Source organism: Miniopterus schreibersii (genome assembly GCF_964146895.1).
Source record: "Miniopterus schreibersii genome assembly, chromosome: 7".
In the NCBI taxonomy this organism is placed as follows: Eukaryota; Metazoa; Chordata; class Mammalia; order Chiroptera; family Miniopteridae; genus Miniopterus; species Miniopterus schreibersii.
Window position 1 is genome coordinate 28,592,916 of NC_138108.1, and position 22,541 is coordinate 28,615,456.

General features: G+C 35.4%; 1 protein-coding gene across 1 annotated transcript in view; it reads left to right on the top strand.

The window, feature by feature from the left end:
* TMEFF2 (transmembrane protein with EGF like and two follistatin like domains 2) overlaps positions 1 to 22,541 on the top strand; it is a 217,300-nt gene that overhangs the window by 100,163 nt on the left and 94,596 nt on the right. Inside the window, exon 5 of the mRNA XM_081141829.1 lies at positions 14,983 to 15,079. Coding sequence (XP_080997955.1) covers positions 14,983 to 15,079 — 97 coding nt within the window. The remainder of the gene's footprint in view (positions 1 to 14,982; positions 15,080 to 22,541) is intronic.

Here is a 22,541-nt window from a genome sequence, read left to right on the forward strand (position 1 = left end):
GTATCATTTCCTGACAAGGTGGTGGTAGTGGGGTAAGGGAGTGAATTGAACTAAATGTATAAATGAACTTGCTGATTTTTAAGACAAAGCTTGCAAACTCTTAAATTATTAAAAAGTGTTTACAGGTATTTCTTCACAATATTCTAATCTTCATAATGACCGGGACTTTATTTAGCTCACAACTTGATCCCAATTACTACCAGATAGCTGGTACTCAGTAAATGTCAGTAAAATAAATTAATATGCTAAAGAAATTGGTTCATATCATTGAATTAAAAATTTAATATCTAGTTTCATCCTAATTTGTTAACATCATTATGCTTTTAGATAAATAGACATTTAAAGAAAATATTTTTGTAGTGCAAACTCCCAGATATCGGGAATATGATTGATTAATCTGAAACCTCTGTTGATAATAAGAGAAGAAGAAAGAATTGGAGAGAGAAGGAACAGTTGGTGGGATGGACAGTGATACATATTAGTTTCTCAAATATAACCAAGCAATATACATATTTGAGTAAATAAACATTATAACTATAAATATTAAGTTTAAAAATGACCCTTTTTCTTGTCTCAGCCAAAATCTCTTCCTTCATTTATTCAATATATATTTCCTAAGTGTCTTACTGTGGGCCAATTAATATGAGGATACTGGGGCACAAAGCAAAATACAGCAATTTTTACCCACAGAGAAACCATAGAGATAATTTCTTTCATCTTTCCTTTTTTTAACTTATGCACAGAATACAAAGTCAAAAGTATAAAGAATAAAATTACATCCTTAGCATCTTCTACAATATTTGAATTAACCTGGAAAAGTTAGCAATTGAAAATCTCCTTTTCACCAGCTGAGGGTAGCTTTTTCAGTGTGTATTCTAGTGTTTAAAATAAATATTTTGCAATTAGGGTGAAATATGTTAGTGACAGCTGCAGAGACTCAAGGCTTCTATTTATTCAGATACTCATTTATCTCCAAAATACCAAGGTAATGGCAAGTCCCCAGCTTGTCACTGCTTCTAGACGTGAACACAGAATTACGTCTCTATGTGCCTTTGTGTGGCTTTAATCTCCCTCCTTAAACTCCGGTAATGAGAGGCCTGTTGATGTCAGTTAAGAAGGTAATTCTTTTGTGGGAAATTTTTAGCCACCAAAAATTAGATCTATTCTGTTACAAAGAACATACTGCACAAGCCTCTCATGTTGACTTGGTTTAAACTCACATGGCTAAATGTATACATGGAAGAAATAGGCCCCCATGAAAAGAAAACAGTTTTGCAAGGATATACACTAAGCAGTATATACATATTGGTGCTGTACTCTAAACACAATAATTATCTCAATGTATGAGGTAGACATTCTAACCCTAACTATAAACATAATTGCAAGTGTGGTAGCCAGAGGCTTGGACAGAGAACAAGCAATATTCATTTAAAACACATTCACTCTATTGTGCCTAGTTCTGTTGAGCTTCAAGCCACAAATGTTAAGAGACTAAATTTGAAGATAGCTATGTTTTGAGCACTTAAGATAGAGTAAGAATACAAGGTTTATTAATAATTTCTGTTGAGTTTAATTATTAATCAAGGTACATTATATACCGAAACGGCACACATTGTCACACCACACATGTATGTATCATGGTAAAATATTCGCTCCACTTCATGGAAAGGTGAAAATGACAGTCACATCATATTTTATTTTCTATAGGTTGAAAAACTCTAAAACAAAAGTACTGAATTGGGAAGATTGATTCATGAGTGCTATTTTACGCTATATTTGAGCTAAACCTTTCTAGGGCACTGCTGTCCAAGAGAACTTTCTGTGTTGATGAAAATGTTTTATATCACTAGCCACATGTTGCTGTTAATTTATTGAAATGTAGCTAGTGCAACTGAGAGACTAGATTTTTAATTCTATTTAGTTTTAATGAATGCAATTTTAAACAGCTATAAGTGGCTGCTCACTACCCTGTTAGACAACACAGTTCCTGGAGCATTTGATTTCTTATCTTTGAAAACTTGTCTTTTATAGCAGAAATTTAAAATACTACTTTTAGTCAAATATTAAGCAAAAATACATATAAAATAAATCTATTTTCATCATCATTCAATAAACATTTATAGAATAAAGGTTACCCCACCAAAGTGGGTTTTTTATGTTGCAATAAAATTCCTCAAAGAAATTTAGAGACAAAACCCAGTACATTTCCAGCCTTCTCACCAACACCTTTTCTTCAGTATAGCAGGGTTTTGGAATTTGTGGTTGCAAATGTTAAAGCTAAATATAGTCTTTGCTTAGGTGAGTCCAACCTTCTCAGAACTAGTAGCAGAAACTCAAGGCAGGTTAACAGTCAGGCTTGGATATGCCACACCAAGTGACATGCTAACTTCTCTATTGGTTTCTTGGAAGAAAGATTTGATGTCTCAAAGCAAAGACATGAGATTACTATAGGCTCCCACTCTTGTCTCCAGCTCACTGTTTTACGTATCTGATGAGTGACCTCAGAAGACCTTTTCAGGCACTAAACCATCTGAGAGTTATGTTGCCCGATGATAAGAAACCTTCAGAGATACCTAAATGTCCTTTTACCACTGGGAGTTTTATCTGTTCTGGAATAAAGAACATTTTTACATATGATATTTCTATATCTAGATAGGAACATTCAGAAAAGATTCACAGACTTAAATTGAATTCATACTGACAGGGACCTTAAAACTGCACAATATTTACCAAGACTATTTTAGGTAATGCCTTATTTTTATTTTGTTTGTCCAAAGGTTGAAGGAGTGGTTAATGTATTATACATTGAAACATCCATTAATCTTTTCATTAGCATTTGTTTTCCTGTATTTTCCTTGGTGACAAACCAACAAATGAGGAATGTTCTTAATTTGATCTCGGGAGTAATCGTAGATATGGATATTGTATTATTTAACAGATGCACTAAACATTCTTATAAGTGTTTTATGTACATTTCTATGCACCAAGAATACAACTGCCTTCTTAATTTTACTGAAGTTTTTGGGCTTTTTAATAGGAGTTAATCCCAAGTAATTTGTCTTAAAAAAAAAAAAAAGAGAGAGAGAGTTGAAATCCTTCCCAGTTTCATTAAAATTGATGTGAAACCTGCTTTTAAAAACACACTCTGAAAGCGACACTCTTGGCTGCTACATCTCACCCATAGGTCTCTCTCAATATACAGCGCCTTCGCTAAGGAGATTTCATTTTGTTTACAGTATATGTACTTGCCTTGCCCTGCAATTCTGCCAGGTGTGGCTCATACATAATAAAACCTGTCTCTAAAATGCATCGTTCCCATTTGGAAATTCTTCACCTGAATACTTTTTCCACCTCTTTGTATGAACCCCTCTGGCCACAAACAAATCACTGCCTCAGCCACCTGACCCTCTCAAAGTAAAGCTAAGGTACATGAGTATTGTTGGTTTTTTAAAAATTCCTTTTTAGGCAAAGCAATATGGTTAACAACCTTTCTCTGTGACCTGCTGTGAGATAGTGTGGGAGAAGAAGAGGAATGAAACTGTTGTCATGAAAGAGCCCATAGTTTTCAGATTTGACATGGAATTTAACAATGCAGGAAGAGGCCTCTTCATTTCGATACCTGTATTTGCGTTGGTGAAAAGTATTTCTCTATGGAGGTGGTTTTTCTTAAAAACACAGTAAAGATATTATTGGTCCCTATGTACTACCTCATATTTAGGCATATTTAGGCAAGAGATGGTGTTTAGTACAATTAAATCCCTTCCCACCCTCCTTCTCTTCCATTTAGAAAGTCTGTCAATACCAGTGCTTGTACAGCTACATAATTCCATAAGAACAGTCCTTCAGGAACACAAAGAAAGGCAATTGTGTACAGAGACAAAATTAGTTGCTACATATCAATATTTTGCAAGGCTTTCAGTATTTCATTTCATTAACATTTTCTTTGAATCACACTACATATATTTTAGAGAAAGAACTTCCATTCGTTTTATCTGGTCTAAAAATACAAATATACATGGAGAACCCTAAGCAGCACTGGGGAAAATGAAAGCAACAGTACAGAATGTTGAGTGGGTCTGAATTGGGGCAGGGAGCAGACTGTGTTTTGAGATAGGAAAAATAATGCCTTTCCATTGGGGACACCCCAAATCAGCCACAATCTAACCTTTTTTTCTAAGGACTTTCAGGCACCGAAAGTATGCATATGTGAACATGGTTTTTAAAATACCGGTAACTATCAGGAAATATTTCTTGTATGCGCTAAGAAATTAAAATGGGGCCTATTTAAGGATACAAGAACTTGTATATTCTTGCACTTTTATGATTACCAATGTTAGCTCTAGTGAAAGAGTAGATAAAGTTAAATTGTTTTAAATGTTCCAACAATTTCCTCCTGTCTGCTCTCCAGTGACAACAAAATACCCCTTCAAACCTAAGCTGCTGCTACTTCACTTCTTCCTTCACGTTTTGAAACTACCATCAATGCAATCTGCCATTGCCACTCAATAAATGGCTCCTTGTTCAAAACTCATGCTGTTTCTTATACCACCCTTTCCCCGTTAGGTATTACGCTGTCGAGCTCCACATGACTGCCATTTTTCTCAATGAACGAGCATGTGACTTACTTCTGTATGTTCTATTCCAGAGTAACCATCAGTAGCTGGGTACTTGGGAGTTGCTGATAAAATCAGCACAATGGAGCCAGTTGCATCTGTGCCTCTTAGACTCATCCCTGACATAGTCAAGCTATGCTAGGTTATGCAATAGTAACAAACATCCCCCCAGACTTAGTGGCTTAAAATGACCGAGGGCCATTCTCACTACATGTTCACTGCAGGTTGGCTGCTCAAGGTAGTTAGGTGAGGGCAGTCACTCAATGACCCAGACAGATGGAGCAGTTATCTTGAACATTCACTTTATACCTGGGCCCAATCCATCAGTAAATCTTGTCCAAATTACATGCCACCTCTGACCAATGTTTTTCTATCTTCCTGCCATAGTCTCCTAAGGGTAGCTTCCCTCTTAGACACCCTTCGATAGGAGGGGAAGTCTCCAACCAGGGATTAAATCCTCTCGTCTGAAATGACTCATGCCACGTCCACTCAACAACTCAGTAGCCAGAACTAGTTACACAGCCTGTTTGTTTTATGGGGGGGGGGGGGTTCCCATTTTGTGGAAAATGTTTATGTATGTCTTCCTTCACACTTCAAATTGCATAATTCAGACCTTTCTGTACTTACACTTTTGAGGATACATTTTTTCATCTTGTTTTCTTTTGTTCATGTTGATTTGAAATAATGCATGTGAAAGTACTCATTCTGGGAGGGAGTGAAACTGAGGATACTGTGGCCTGTCTTATTTGGCTGCTAGTGAGGACAGATTCCAAGATGGAGCATTCCAAGAGAGGTCTTCAGGAGTGCTGGGCTCTAAGCAGTACGTTACAGATTTGAAACCAGAGTTTGAGAGACTGCTGTAAAGTGGAAAAAGAAATCACAAGAGTAACCAAACCACCAACTGGAGCCCATAGGCAGAAGGGAAATTGCAGAGATGAAACAGGGTCTCTCAATATAAGACAAGCAGGGTTGGAGGAAAGAATGTGGCTAGATCTAGCCTGACACTGAAACGGATCACACACACTGAATTCCAGCCCTGGCATTATTCCTATTATTTTGGTTATTGTGATTTCAAAATTTAGGGACTGGACCTTCAATAGCAAAAGTAGGTTGGCAAATATTATAGGTAATTCACAAAAATTATTGCTATGGCTAACAATTTTACAAAACACTATGGCCTCTTAAAATGGGCTTCATTATTAGTTTTGCTCTTTCATTTCATTGGCCTATTTATGGTCAATGAGTTGTGTATTTAAACAAGCCTTGTTCTTTATAAATTTTTTTTTAAGTCTCATTTGGACTTGGAAGTTAGACTTAAATGGAATATGATTTTTAGACTCACAGTGAAAACCAATGCTCATAGCAGGCAAGTAGAAAAAAAAGATAAAGCCCTTATTTCATTTTTACCTTCATTAATAAGAAAAGAAAGAAAATACTACTTTCATGTTTTTGTCCTAAGATCCAGTGTCCTAGACTAAAGAGCCTAGAGCTATGGGCGCTTTCTGAGGATTCCTATCCGAGGCTTTTTGTCCACTTCTTACTTACTCTCTCCTCAATCTTTTTACCCCTTCATATAAGAAACCAAGTGAGTTTTGTTTTGTTTTTTGGGGGTTTTTTTGGTGCAAGATTTCCTCTATAAGTTCCTCAGTATTTTTATTTCTCTGTTTTGTTATGTTATTTTGTGATTCTCATTTCCCTGCTCCCACCAAGACTTCAGTATCATTATAAGGCCAACACACAAGGGCCAACAGTTCACATTTGTGATGCTCAGCCTTGGACTTCCTTCAAAGAACCTTCTAACTTGGAATAAGACAATGACTTTATTTCAACTTTAAAGCTGTCTTTGTGTTAACAGCTTAGGGTAGCTGACCAATTTAGAGGGTGCAAAGAACTTTCACGCTTCCTCCTCTTTAACCTTCACCACAGCCTGTGAGCTAAGCAGGGCAGTCATCTCATTTTACATATGAGAAACCTGGAGATCAAGAAAGAATCTGAGCCACCCAAATCCAGCTTTCCTAGCACCAGGTCTGAATTGTTTCTAACATGGAACGGCCTTTAAATTACTTGGTCATTTTCAATCTTAAACACATGATCAGATTTGCATTTCAATAAGATACATGGGAAATATATTTGAAATAGGCCAGTTTGCAAGTGCACAGATCGGGTAGTAGAAGTGTAGGCTCAATGAGTACAACGTGAGAGAATGGGAAAATATTTAGGAAATAAACATGACATATAAGATGTTACCAGATTGCAAAGTCATTCTACTGTAACAGGCATTCAGTAGGTGAGAGTTAACTCTACTGGCAGTTTAGTCTTTGTATGATGATGCAAATAAAACTTTCTAAATCACAAAATACCTTTACGTTATCAACGCCAAAAGTCATATACTAAAGACACAGAACTGCAAGTTAATAAAGATTTGTCTTTATGTATCAGAGATTTTCTAATTAGAATAATTAAGCACACAATTGAAAAGCAATAAATTAGTCTAAAAAGGCTGAGAAAGCTTTCATCTTTTTTCATTCACACTCAATATCCTATAGCATTTCACATCTCTCTTTATCACATTCTCTCAATTGATGATGTCCCTCTTAAGTACAAATACAATAGAGGCAAAAAATACATAACCAGAGATCTAGTTCATCCTTCCCTTTCCAGTGTCACCTCCTTCCTACATCAGTACCCACAGGCTCTGCCATCTCACCTAGATTGGAAGATATGTTCCTACCTGTAAGATCAACCACTGCACCTGAGTGTAAACCCATCTCTTCTCAAGGGCATTGCTTCATGATTGCCCCCTTTCTCTCCTGCATAGATTTGTTCATCTCTGCTCCATCATTTCTCTCAGCAGAAAATGACGCCTCAGCCCCATCCTTTTGTAAAAATGTCTACATCCCTATCCACTTAATGCCTCATTCTCTGTTCTCATCAGGAAATTTGTTCAAAAGTGTCACCTACCTTTATTCTTTCTACTTACCGACTCTTAGTCTTTTCTCAATCTCTCATTGGGTGTCCTCACCATGCTTTATAGTATCCCATCTAGCCCAAACCAATGTTCATAACTTACCAATAAAAATACACTTATTATCTTTTAGGTATTTAATAGGGGAAAATGTTTTATATATAAACTTACATACAATAATTCAAATTAATTATACTGAGAATAATAAAAGTATTTTTGCTTATCATTGCCACATGATTGCTATCATAGAGTTTCTTGAATCTGGCATAGTAACTTGCGCTGAGGAATTCTGCCGTACATGATATGAAGCTGAATAAGATTTTCTCTTCCTCCTTTCCTTCCTTCCACCTTTCCTTCTTTCCTTCCACCTTTCCTTCTTTCCTTCCACCTTTCCTTCTTTCCTTCCTTCTTTCCTTCTTCTTTCCTTCTTTCTTTCTTTCTTTCTTTCGTTCTTTCTTTCTTTCTTTCTTTCTTTCTTTCTTTTCTTTTTCTTTCTCTCTCTCTCTTTTTCTAATCAACTGAATATCTTCAGTTCTAACTTAGAACTGAGTGAAATCAGTCAGACTTAAATTACAATAGAATTGTGCCTCAATATAGTAGCATTGTATTAAACTCTTACATTAATTTTAGTTGTGTAGAAGATAAATCATATGTGATTTCTAAAGAAGCTTTGTAAAGCTCTAGGAAACTAGCTTAATTATGAAAAATTAAATTTTCTGTAATGCTCTCTTCTTTTGAGTGTTTAATATACAATTATATTTGCTCATTCTTGAAACTTGGTTCTTAGACTTTTTAAGTGGCTTTTAGAATTTTAAACCATTAATGTGCACATGTAATTTTAGCCTTCTTTAGTTTTTAGCACTTAAATCACTTACAATTTAAAAATTAACAATGGATTTGTACTTCTTTTAATTAGAAAACACACAAAGATAATGGATTTTTCTCCCTAAAATCTGAATACCTATTACTGCATTGTGACACTGATACACGTACAGAATGAATCTGTTAGTTTTGTAAATAGCAGACTTTGCTAAGTCCCTTGTTTTAGCACTTCAATAATATAACAGTATAATTATTATTTAAATATCCTCACATTATAATATGAATAAAAGGAAATTATTTCTTATTCTTATTTTCCATTGAAGTCACATCAGAATTTCTAGGGAAATGTTGGAAAATGTAAATGAGAATTACTAAGGCTCAAAAACAGCATCTTAGAATTGTCTGAGCCTCTGGGAACTGTGAGTAGCTTCCATCATTTAGGTTCAACTTACATGTGGGAGAAGCATATGACATACAAAAGGCAAAATTAACATGTCGTCCAAGTTAAAGAATGTAATGGAGAGCTTTCATTTAAAATTTTCTTTCTATTCTTTAAGTGGATTTTTTCTTTATTGGAAGATGAACTCAAAATTCAGCTTTTGATGATAATGAAATAGTAATTTGTGCAAGTAATTTCAAAGGAAAAATTGCTGTTTATTATAATTTACTATGAAAGTAATTTTAGTTGCAGTAGATAATTGAATATTATCACTGATAAATCCTTTATCTTTATAAATAAAATGGAAAAATTAAACATCGACCAAGAATTAATTTGTCATTCAACCAATTTAAGAAAAAAACAAAACACTAACTGTAGATTGTTATTGACTCTCAAATTGAAAAAGAAAAACGCCTTCTAAATTTTGAAAAACATCAGATTAAAGTATACATAAAATTGGTGTAAATGTTTTTTCTCAACTTTGTAATAATTTAAATGAATATAAAACAAGTATCTATAAGTTATATTTGAGCTTAGAAATCTCATTCTCGTTGTTGATAAAATCTGATAGTTTCAAGGACTGCCTACTTTTTTTCAGGTGTGATGCATATGGAGGTTTCTGTTCATTTAGGTTTATACTGTGTTAAATGTTTATTGTCTGTTTAATTTGAATGACACACTTTATATGTCTGTGAAAAAGATGTACTAGAGCTACATGGAGAGAAAAATTAGAACCATGCATAGACTGGGAAAGATAGTGTTCTGTTGAGAAAAAATGAAAATATAATAGAAGAAACATGCCTGAAAAATTGCAGAATATATGCTAGAATAGAAAAGAAATAGTAAAAATTTGAAGAAATATTTGGAGAAAATTAAAAACAGATCTAGGGTTGTGTTAGAAAAGTAATGAAACCAAAATCTGAGATATGAAAATTATGTGAAAATGTTTTCTTAGAATTTATTGATAACAATAATTCATGAATTATTTGTTGCTTTCACTAGGCAAAGCCACAAACAACCTCAAAATCTCAGAGGTTTGTAGTATCAGGGGCAAAAAGTCTTGCTCCTATGACTGGGACCAATGGTGGCTGTGCTCTGTATAACTCATTCTGGGATTGGTTGAAGGAACAACTCCTATTCTAGAATGTGTCTTTTTTATGCAAAGGGAAAGAGCAAGAAAGTAGGCATCCACGTGATGGCTTTTATATAGCTTCTCACTTCCACTCATATTTCAATGGCAAAAGCAAGTCATAAGACCAACAATGGTATCATGAAACTCAAGTATTTTGGCTATAGAGGGAAATATAATTATTTTATTGGAAAGGGTGAAAAAATAATTGGAAAAAATAATGCAATCTACTATAAATGTCATATATCAACAGTGTCTCCCATGGAGAATGTGAGACTATAGATAAGTCTTCAAAAGTTAGAACAAATGCATGTCAGAAGTCAAATACTCATTTAATAGTAACAAGCTGGAATCTTCATTAGTACTGAAATCTCTGGCTTTTGCCACTGAAATAGCACAGAATAGGATGGCTGTTTAAGTAAAACTCATTTTAAAAAGGAACATGAGCTTTAGATAGATGATAGATAGATGATAGATGATAGAAGATAGATAGATGATAGATAGATGATAGATAGATGATAGATAGATGATAGATGATAGATAGATAGATAGATGATAGATGATAGATAGATAGATAGATAGATAGATAGATAGATAGATAGATAGATAGATAGATAGATGATAGATTAGATAGATTAGATAGATAGATAGATGACTAGATAGATAGATGACTAGATAGATAGATGATAGATGATGATAGATAGAGAGATAGATAGATAGATAGATAGATAGATAGATAGATAGATAGATAGATAGATAGATGATAGATAGATAGATGATAGATAGATAGATAGATAGATAGATAGATAGATAGATGATAGATAGATGATAGATAGATAGATAGATAGATAGATAGATAGATAGATAGATAGATGATAGATAGATAGATGATAGATAGATGATAGATAGATGATAGATAGATAGATAGATAGATAGATAGATAGATAGATAGATAGATAGATGATAGATAGATAGATAGATGATAGATAGATAGATAGATAGATAGATAGATAGATAGATAGATAGATAGATGATAGATGATGATAGATAGATAGATGATAGATAGATAGATAGATAGATAGATAGATAGATAGATAGATAGATAGATAGATAGATGATAGATAGATAGATGATAGATGATAGATAGATAATAGATAGATAGATAGATAGATAGATAGATAGATAGATAGATAGATAGATAGATAGATAGATAGATGATAGATAGATAGATGATTGATAGATAGATAGATGATAGATAGATAGATAGATAGATAGATAGATAGATAGATAGATAGATAGATAGATGATAGATGGATGGATGGATAGATAGATGATAGATAGATAGATAGATAGATAGATAGATAGATAGATAGATAGATGATAGATAGATGATAGACTATGATATATGACAATAAGAATGCAAAGAGTGGACTGTGGTAATTAAAAACATATTGTCACAAAGTTCTTAAATTGTTTATTAAGTAAAAGATTAAGACAATTTAAAGACACGTCGTAATTCTTAAAGCAACCACCTAAATAATAACACAAGAATAACCTCAAATGCCAGCATATTCAGACTGAATAGCAAAGCAAGATCCAACTGTGTGTTTCCAAGAAACACATTTTTTCCTAATTACAGTTGACATTCAGTATTGTTTTGTATTAGTTTCAGGTGTACAGCGTAGTGGGTAGATAATCATATACTTTGCAAAGTGTCCCCCTGATATTTCCAGTACCCACTTGACACTATACAGTTATTACAATATTATTGACTATATTCCCTGTGCTATCCTTTATATCCCTGTGACTATTTTGTAACTACCAATCTATCCTTCTTAATCCCTTCCCCTTCTTACCCAGTTCCCAAAGCCCCTCGGTCTGGCAACCATAAGCCTGTCCTCTGTATCTAAAATCTGTCAAGAAACACACTTTAAACATGTTAACAGGTTGGATATAAAGGGACAGAAAAAATAGGCAAAAGAAAGCTGGTGTGGCTCTATGAATTTCAGAACAAAGCAGACTTCAAGATGACTAATGTTGCTAGAGATTAAAAGGGTGAATTTTATAATGAGGAAAGGGTCACTTATTTAAGAAGACACAAGACTACTAAATGTTTCTACACCTAATATCAAAGCTCCCAAGTACAAGACAAAACAAAAGAGAACTGAAAACAATTTTACTGTCACTGACAGAGATTTTAACACTCCTTTCTCAGTAATAAAACAAAAAATCAGTACAGTTCCAGCTGATTTGAACAATACTAACCATCTACTTAAGCTAATTAACATTTATAGAAAATTACTCCCCACAAGGGGTTACAACTTCTAACATGCACATGAATTATTCAAGAAGGTGGACAATATTCTCAGTCATAAAACAAGTTTCAATAAATATCAAAGGATTTAAATTAAATACAATGTGTTCTCTAATCATAATAGAGTTAAAGATGAATAAAATAATATACTTTTTAAAACCCTCGAATATTTGAAAGTTGAAAAACACACTTACTAAATAACCCATGGGTTAGAGAAGAAATCTCAAAGGATATTACAATATGTATATCTATATTTTTTTTTCTCTAACAGAAATACATAAAAGCATAATATTTGTATTTTTGAGATGCAGCTAAAGCAGTCCTTATAAGGAAATTTATAGATTTAAATAGATATATTAGAAAATAAGAAAGGTATAAAATCAAGTACTTCTTCCATTTTAAGAAACTATAAAAATAATAAATTAAACCCTGGGTATATAACAGAAAGGAAATAATAAGAGCAGAAATCAATAAAATAGAAAATTTAAGTAGCTTTTATGAAGAAATCAAACAATAATACTGTCATACACAAAGTCTTTTATAAAATAGAGGAAGTGGGAACATGCCCCAACTCATATTATGAGAACATTTAGGTGATATATTACAGTGCAGTACATATATTATAGTGCACATATATATAATATGTACTATATATAACTATTATATATGCTATATATGTAATTATAATAAAGACCGCTATTATGCATATCATTTAAAATAATATTTTATCATATATATTATAGTTTGTATTGCGTAAATACTATTGTATATAATTGTGAATTGGCACAGTTCATCCCCTGGGTTACTTCCAGTAGACCCCTAACCAAGGATCTTTCTCAACTGCGAAAAAAAACAGGGCTGCCCCTAAGTGGCTGTAACTGTTCATTAAGGACCTTCCCGTCGTGTTAGCATGTTTCCTGAGTGATGGGGAGTGTTAGTCTGGAAGCTGCTAATCTTGCTAACACTAAAAGGCTCTCTCCCATTAGCAGCTTCTGTGTTGCATTAATAATAAGACAGTAATAAAGAGACCAACCCAGCTGCTCAGTGTCCCCTGAGGTGCGGCCCCAGCTTCCTTCTTATCCCCATGGCCCACTGTAATGGTCTTGCCCGTATTAAAGTGAGAAGGCAGATAATAAGCGCTGTCTATTGCATCAGAGCTCAAAAATCCCTTCTTACTAGGGAGAAACTCCTTTTTTTTAGACTTCCAAATTTAAAGCGTATCATGAATACTTTTTCAATTGAAGTTAATCTGTTGTAATTCACAACTTTTTAGTGTAAGTGCAAATAATCAAGTACAGGGGGGAAAATGCTTTAGAAAAAATAAACTTCTCTATCTTTCCTGGAAAAACTATAAAACAGAATACTTTCAGAGATGTCTTCTTGTCTTTAAAAAAAAAAAAAAAATTACATCACGTATCTGCACAGCAATAAATTAAAGAAAATCATGGAATTAAAGACCTTTGCTTTTATAAATGTTAAAAACTCTTGTTAGTAGACAAAGAAGAAATGATGAGAAAATATCTTATTAAAACAAAATAAGTAAGGTTGGATTTGTTAGGCTCAGGGTGCATGTTAGTAAATTAAGTCTTTGTTAAAATTTTATCTTAGGGTTTATAAAGATAGGAGCCAATGCCATACTTAATTGCTTATGATCTTTTTCTATTGAAAATACATGACCTTCAGCAGAAGTGCACTTTTTAAACATCTTCCTGATTTAAACATCTGTTTTTAAGTGTGTGATCTGTCCGTGGAATAAGATTATCTATGCAGAAGTTAGGTGTTGGCAATTTTTCATCTACAAGCAAAACTAGTTTTGCTTTCAACTATTTTTTAATTGGGTAAACAATAATTCATCATCTCAAAAGTGTTGCTCAGATTTTTGTTATTTGGACTCCTCAAAATGCTAGAAAGTTTTTCTTGATTTATACTATTGTTTCCTGATTTTGAGAGGTTAATTTTACAATTAGGTTATGCATTGCACATTTTTATACTTTTTTTAATTTTGGAGGAGGAAAGAAGACCACTATCAATAATCATCATCAATGATAATATATATTTTTTAAATGAAACATACGCTCATAACCCTCAGAGAAGAAATCACTATGATGGGCTCTGAAATATTTATGTCAGATTCAAGAAATTATTGTACAAACCAATTAAAAGCTGTTTTCTAAAAATTTATAATCAAAATTTTTTTTCTTATAAGTGCTTAACATCTTAAGTGGAGGGAGATATATCTAATAAGTCAAGGCTGCCCATTCAAGTTTTTTAAATTATGTATAAAAGCCTGTGAATGAAAAAGAAATCTATAATTTAAAAATGAGAAAATGCCAGGTATTTATTTATAGTCTAGTAGACACTAGATTTTTCCTCTAGGTAAGAAAAAATCTAAGTCCCTTTTCATTAAATAATCTTTTCATATGTTTCAGTTTTAGTCAAGGAATTCTAATAAATCTAGTAAACCCTGTTATTTGTTTGATTTTGCTTTTAAAAAGTTAAAATATTCACTACATACCAATGGGTGGCATATTATTGTTAGAGTTGTCCTGAAATTTAGGGAAAAGGGGACTTAAGTATGCCATTCTTATAAAGTCCTAACAGCAAATAGGTCCATTGGAAAAGTAGCAGCTTTAATATAGAGCTGTTGGTAGTATGCACACTTATCTGAATTATTTTTGTTTTCTTTTTTCTGCCCTACAGTCCATGAAGGTTCAGGAGAAACCAGTCAGAAGGAGACGTCCACCTGTGATATTTGCCAGTTTGGTGCAGAATGCGATGAAGATGCCGAGGATGTCTGGTAACGTGCTTTCATTTATTCTTTTAAACAAAGTTATGATAATTAATTTCTTCTTACTCCTTCAAGCATTTCCTAAAGAAGAAATTTTCAGCATTTATTTTTTTATCTAGTTCCTAACAAGGAAAAATATGAGGGCTATAATAACGGCAAGGAATTTCTGGAAGGGAATTAAGAGTTGGGCCAGCCAAGCAGCTGCCCAGCTGCCCTGCTTCATTTGATAAGATATAAAGAGATATCACTGAGACTCCCAAATACTGTCCATATTAAGAGATGGAGACAACAATCCTATTTACCAGAACATTTCTCAAGAAGCATGGTCAAGAAACAATGGACAGTTAGTTGCTAATCAGCTTTCTAAGATGGTAGATCTAGGTAACCTCAGATATCCTTATTTAAGGGTATGTTGATGTGTGCCTGTAGCTGAACTGGGAAGATGGAAAAGCAAAGAATGATCTCTGAGACACCCTCTAGGATCATCTTCTCCCTTCACCCAAGCAATACTCAGCTTCTCCTGTAAGCTATGCTGAACCAATAATGAATAATATTTATTTTAAATAAGTTCCAAAATGGTAGCCTTCTAGGGCATGGACGTGTGCTTGGTTCTGCCCTAGTCATACCCAAAGTGAGCAATCCAGAATCCAGAGGAGGTCTTTGTGGCATGATAGTGGAATGAATGAGGTTCTCTCTCTTTCTTCCTCTCTCCCTCTCTCCCTCCCACTCCCTATGTCTCCCCTCACTCACTGACTTTCCCCTGTACCTTTCAGGAAAACAGCCAAGTGTCCTTTGTTTTCTGAAAAATGCAGACTGTGCTTGCCTAGAGTTTTTAGCACTTATTTTGATCAAAGTGGCTGAGTAAATCTTAAATATTTTTACCACTGAAAGGTGGCAATTATGTGACTTGATGGTGCTATTAGCTAACATGATGATGGTAATCATATTGCAATATAAAAGTGTATCAAATCAACATGATATATAGCTTAAACTTGTATGTTCATGTTATATGTCAATTATATCTCAATTTTTAAAAAGCAATCATTTTGATTTAACTTCTGTGGATGGAGGCAGCAATTCATCTAAGGGACAAGAAGAAAAGAAGGCAACATCATTTTGGCAAGAATGTTTTATAATATTTTTCAGTACAGGTTAAGTTGAGGATTCCAGCTGTGCAAAATGGGGTTCTTAGGGTGTTTTCACAAGTTACTTACCAGTAAGCACTGCTGTTGACTAACCAGGTAAAAGAGCCGCCCATTAATAAAAGCTCACATCAGTAGAGTTTCCATACCTGTCAAACATTACTATCCAGTGGGCAGCTAGGAACCAAGTCAGAGAGCCTCTGCACTGTTTGACAGTCTTGAGGTAAACCACGTATGTTTTGTTAAGAACGTCCTGGGCATCTTAGTAGCTGATAAATTTATGGTTCCCAAACCTTGCTGATTATCAGAATTTCTTTGGAAATTTTTTTAACACACCAATTCTTTAGTTCCACTCCAAAATCATATTGCAATATTGAAGTATATTATATCAACATGTTATACATCTTAAACATATATGTTATATGTCAATTATACCACAATTTTAAAAAGCAATCATTTTGATCAAACTTTTGTGGGTGGAGGGGGTAATTCACCTAAGGGACACGAAGGAAACAAGGGCAACATAATTTTAGCAAGAGTGAAAGGGTCTGCATTGAAAATATTTTAAAATATTTTTGAGTTTAGATTAAATTTAGGATCCCAACTGAGCAAACTGGGTGGGGTTCTTAGGGTAAATTAATGAATCAGTATTTCAGAAAAGTGGGACTTGGAATTTTACTTACCTAAAACTCCCCAAATGATCATGAAATATTGCTCTAAAATAAATGACTGACTCAAAGAACCTTTCTCCTCCCTAAATGCTTTAGGGCTCTGTATATTAAGACACACTTATAGAAATATACTTATAAAGTATCTCATTTTTAATATTTGCTGGTAACTGCATCTGTAGTTCAACATTATTTTTAAAGCTGTTAAAAAACCTTGCTGTCAATTATATTACTTTTAAAAAATTCACATGGGGCCCTAATTTTTTCTTAAGAATTTTCATTCCCCTATTTTCTCATCCCACTAATGATCACCTTTAAGTGACATAGTTCCACTTTACAAGTTGCAAAGATTGAAGATATGAGATGATAATACAGGGTAAAGATTACTGATTGCTTGCTTTGGGCTTGGCTCATTTGTATCCAATTACCTTCAAAATAAGCCTAGGAGTATATTCCAGTATGATCTCACTTTACAAAGAGGGCAGTAAGTTTTAAAGTGTTCAAGTGGCAGGGCCAAGATGAAGGTTTGAGGTGAAAGTAACTCGAGGGTGTTAGCATAACAGTTCAACCACAGATGCAATTGAAATCACATTCTTTTCCCTGTCATGTCTGGAATAGTGAGATGGCCCGATTGCAGGCAGCTTAGATCCAGTGGCTCAAGACCTACAAGGTTAGAGCTGTTGACAAGGGAGATGCCTGCAGCAGGCAGTGGGAAAACGTCCAGGGAAGCAGTGTCACTCCCGGTAGTCTTGAGAAAGATCAGATCTATGGTATGAAAGCAGGTAGTACAAGGAGATATGGGCAAGGCCAGTGGTGTCAGAAAAATTCAACAGCATAGCCACTGGGCTTAGGAAAAGATACTCAGTCACAGAGGAAACACAGAGAAGGGCCAAGGTCGACCCTCAGCCAGTGAGGAATGAAATGTCTCAGAAAAAGTAATCAGGGACAGAGGCGGGAAAGACTAGAGAGATACCTACTGGCTGGAACTGGGGTAGAAAACAAGCCTTGGTTACAAGGGGCTGGGACCAGCCCCTGGATCTCAGAAATAAGTGACAAGGTCAGAATGCAGGGCGGCTGACTGGATGCTGAATCAGTCAGCTTCTGGCTAAGGACATCTTCTACACCCCCAGCCTAGAGACAAGATTAGTTCCAAAATGCAGACTAAGGCTGAACCTCCAGATGGGGCTAACTGGCCATAGCTGTGAAGATTAGCGGGCTGCAGGGGGCAGGGAGCCAAGAAGATTATTATACTTCCCAGGCAAGAATGAAAAGTTGTTAGCGTTTAAATAAAATGTACTTAAAATGTCCAATGTAAGCAATAGGAATGGTGCTGAAATGATAAGCGTATTGATTTTCATTTACATAAATACCTTTGTATGTTAATGTATTATATTTAGTTATGGCCATGAAGGGCAGATTGGAGAGAGCTGAAGGACACAAGAATAAAGCAATAAATGAAATTAAATAGGCATGGAATAAAAGAGGCTATAAAGTAAGATAGGAAGCAATAGGGGAGTGATCTGACTCTCATACAGTCCGCCGATCCAGGGGAGCTTTAATGTGCCATTGATGAGACCGTGGCCAGGTCCTCGTGCGGACGTAAAACACTGCATATGCTCTGTGGCAGCCAAGAGCACAACTCAGTGTTTTGCATTACTTTGTCCTCTGACACTAACTAAACTACAGTTTTATGCATACACATTTCCTTAGCCCTGCTTTATGAAGTCATAACAAGATGTGAATAAGTACTAGTGAGAAATAACGTTACCATTGTATCTGCAATATTAAAACGCCAGCCTAAGAAATTAACGCTTTACCTTTCACCGTGGGACGAAGCCTGGTTATGCAGAGGCGCTCAGGTACCTTCTAGATGGTGAAGAGTCTTTGGTAGGGTCCAGAAGCCAGCACACAATCAGCTGACCTTGTTTCCCTAGTTACCTAGGTGCGTTTTTGAGTCACTGGACATGGGGCAGAAAAAATAAATAAAAGAGGAGTGAGGAGAGGGGCAGAAAAAGAAAAAATACTAATGAGAGGATGGCGTTGATAAACCATGTACTGATGTTTTGCTAACACTTTAGTGACTTTATTTTGAGAAAACATGTGCTTTAGTAACTCATATAAGCCTCTCGCTTATGTTCCATGGTCTTATTCCAGGGGTTTTTTCTTGTCTTTTTCTTCTCATTATGGAGAGCTAATGTCAAGACCTCAGAAATCAGAAAATGGTCAGGTTTCCTCAGTGGGAAAGGAAGACCATCACTACAAAACCCTCTGCAGCTGAGGATAGTTACCTAAGCGGAGGAAGGATGCAGCTTTCAACGGAGAAAGGGAAACGTGCCCGCGCCCCGCGCCCAGGCCCCGGCCCGCCGCGCTTCCCGGAGCCCTCACCTAGGGGGGCTGAGAAACCCGGGGGCGCCTGTGCTGGGGTGCGTGCTGTGTGGGGGCGGGCGCTAAGGAGAAACCTAAAGAAGGGCTTAAAGATCGCTTCTGTTCATATCTAAACTGAAAAAAGAAATCAAAACTACTACATTTTCACATCAAAGAGACTCTCAAGTACATCCTGTCAGTTATAATTTATAAGGAAAAAGAATGGCTGATAAATAAGTCGAACACAATAAAATCGACTCGCTGCAAAATAATAAGGCCCCACCTGATAGCCCTCAGAACACCGCCTTATTATTTCAACAAATGTTTCTGATACTTGGCTGGTTTCAGAAACAGCTTCATATTCCCTTAATTATCTTACCTGATAAATTATTTCAGTAAGTCCAAAGTAGGTCAGTAGTAACTCTTTGCACTGGGAACTATTCCTAAGAAGTAATTAGCCTAGAACTTTCTGTTGGTCCTGTCGATCAGAAGTAGTTCAGCGCCTTGGGGTTGATACTTGATTTAATATAAGAACAAAGCAAGTCGGTAGCTGGGTCTGATCATAGAAATGGCTGGGTGTGAAACTGGCTGCGTGCCTAATATTGCCAGGGTGTCAGGATGGATCAAGGAAGGGAGCACAGGTGTAAGAGCAGATGTGGCTGGGTGACAAATGACATAAAGGGACAACTTAAATTATTATGTGTACGTGCTTCTTACATATGCTTTACAGCTCTTATTTCCATTTTAACTTTGCTCTTGTATTATCCTCTGCATGGCACTCAGGCTCCATTAGCAAAGTCATGTGGGCTTAATAGCTCTTAATTCCTCAAGCAGTCATTTAGTTTTGAAATGTTAACAATGTTTTCCAGTTTCAGTGCATAACATCCTTTCTGGACTGCAGTGGTGAGAAAGGAGAAAAAGTAGCTTCAGTAAAACGAGTTCAGAAGAGAAAATGAATGAGCATCTAGTTTTTTTCTCCACATCATTGACGTTCCATAACTGAAACAGGGCGCAGGATTTGCTGTTCCTTTTGTGAGTGTCTCTTACAAAGACAGTTTAGTCTGAAGTCTTTAACATCCTGCTCCTTTGATCTGAGAAGGCTCCTTGTCGCTAGGAAGAGTGTGAGTGGCTGGCATCATTCCCACCTTTAATGCATTGTGGACTGTGGAGAATCATGAATATTTGAAGCTGGGCAATGGCCGTGGATGATCCTTGGCACTGGATTTTACCATATATAAGCAAATTAGGCATTAGGTCCTGCTGACTTTAGTACATTTGGATTATGAGTTTGATAGGGAAAATGAAGACACCTCTGAGGAAAACATAGAAAATGATTTCTTTCAAAACTACTACTGGCCGATGATTGAACAAAAAGATTGTGTAGCAATTGGAAAGTTTCCAGTTGTTTTCTATTAGTAAAAAGAAGGCCAGTCAGGGTTGTATATGGGATATCTAAAAAAGAAGATGCTGATTAGTCACAAATATTGTGAACTAAGAGTTTATTCAGTCTTTCCCAGGGTGTTTCCCTCTTATTAATTTCCTTTGCTCTCTTGCCTTAGCACTGTAAATGTGGTAGCCATAATCAGGACTGGCTTCTAACATGAGTTTACCCATGGAGAGAAGGAAAGACACATGCAAAAACAGAAAATAGATCTAGTCAAGAAAAGCCAGGTTTCTGTTGGGTGGAAGGCTTTAGGAGAACACTTTTGAGTGCTAGGGTTCCTGCCTCCCAGGAATTGCCTCTTCTCCCTGACTATGAAGACAATGCTGTCACCTCGGAAAACTGACACAGTGTTTTCTGTTTGTATAGATGGTGGGGTCTGAAGAGTAAAGACACCTCTCTTTCCTTCCTTGCTTCCATTTGCCTGGAAAATTTTTGCAGAGACAGAGGGAAATTTACAGCTCCTGACTTGGGGAGATATACACCTTCCCACTCCCCTAATTTCAAGGGGAAAATGTTGACATGTTTTGCAAATCTATGTCCAAATGTGAAAGCTTGTTTTTGATTTTGTTATTTTTTTCTTTTATGTATTTCTTCATCTATCTTAATCCAGAAAAAAATAATTTATACTTTTAAAAAATTCCCCACAATGAAATAAAATTTAGAGGTACAATTAGAGTTAAATAGGACTGATATCTGTAACATGGTCTGTACTGTGGTCTGTGTCGATGAATCCCATACCTGTGACCCAGACTTCCCTCTGCCAGTGGCTGCCAGTAAAAGTCAAACCTATAAACTGAACCTAAAAACTTTAAGAGACACTTACAAAGACAAATGAATAGCAGTGGCACTTCACCTGCAGAACAGGCAATTCTAAAAAAACAAAACCACCCCCACAACTAATCCCATCCTCCAAAATGCAGGGTTAGGCTTTGTGAAGGGTAAAACTTAAAAAATGAACCTGAAATTTGAAAATAAACCATGGTATATAAAACTAAAACTTATCTCTGGTCTACTCTGATATTGGGTTACTTCCAAATGAAATGCAAGAATAGGAATGATGAGATGTATAGAAAGAGGGAAGAATCACCAAATTAAATAGCAAATAAGTGTGGCCCATATGCCAGGGGGTTGTACTCCCTTAGTGGCAATGCTATATCTTTTTTTTAATCACTCAAAAATATGATGTCAAGCCTCTTATTTCCCAATCCATATTTTTGATGATCACACTGAAATGGAATTTGTTATGGCTTCTCTGATTATAAAGTTGTACATGTTTATCATAGAAATTTGAGAAGACTAGAAATATGAAAACTCTATTAAAATGTCATCCCACCATTCCAAGATTACCACTGTATATTTCCCTTCCATATATGTGTACCTGTGTTCATGTGCACATGTGCGTATGGATATATGTATTTCTAGTGAGTCAGATTTTACTTAATCTTGAGGCTGAGTTTGGAGATTGCTATGAATGATTAACAAATTTATGAATAATATATTTATAGTTGAACATAACTTCTGTGGCCCAAATTCTAATTACTCTTCCTACATCTTTGCATTTCTCAAGACAAGTGAATTTGAGAGTACTTCCCCCACACCTGTGATCTAAAAAATTTACCAAAACCTAAATGCCCTCCAGTCTGTGTTAGACATTTTTCTTGGTTAACTCCAAGAGAATAGACAGTAGGTGTACTGAAAACATTCCCATTGTCTGTTTCCAAAGCATTCGTAACAAAGAACTTTTTGAGGTATAAGCATTATTTACTGAGAAACTGTCTTCCCAGAGGTGTTTTAAATTGGGTAGAAACTGTTTCTGGTCAGGAGTTTACTTTCAAATAGTGACGTATTGTATA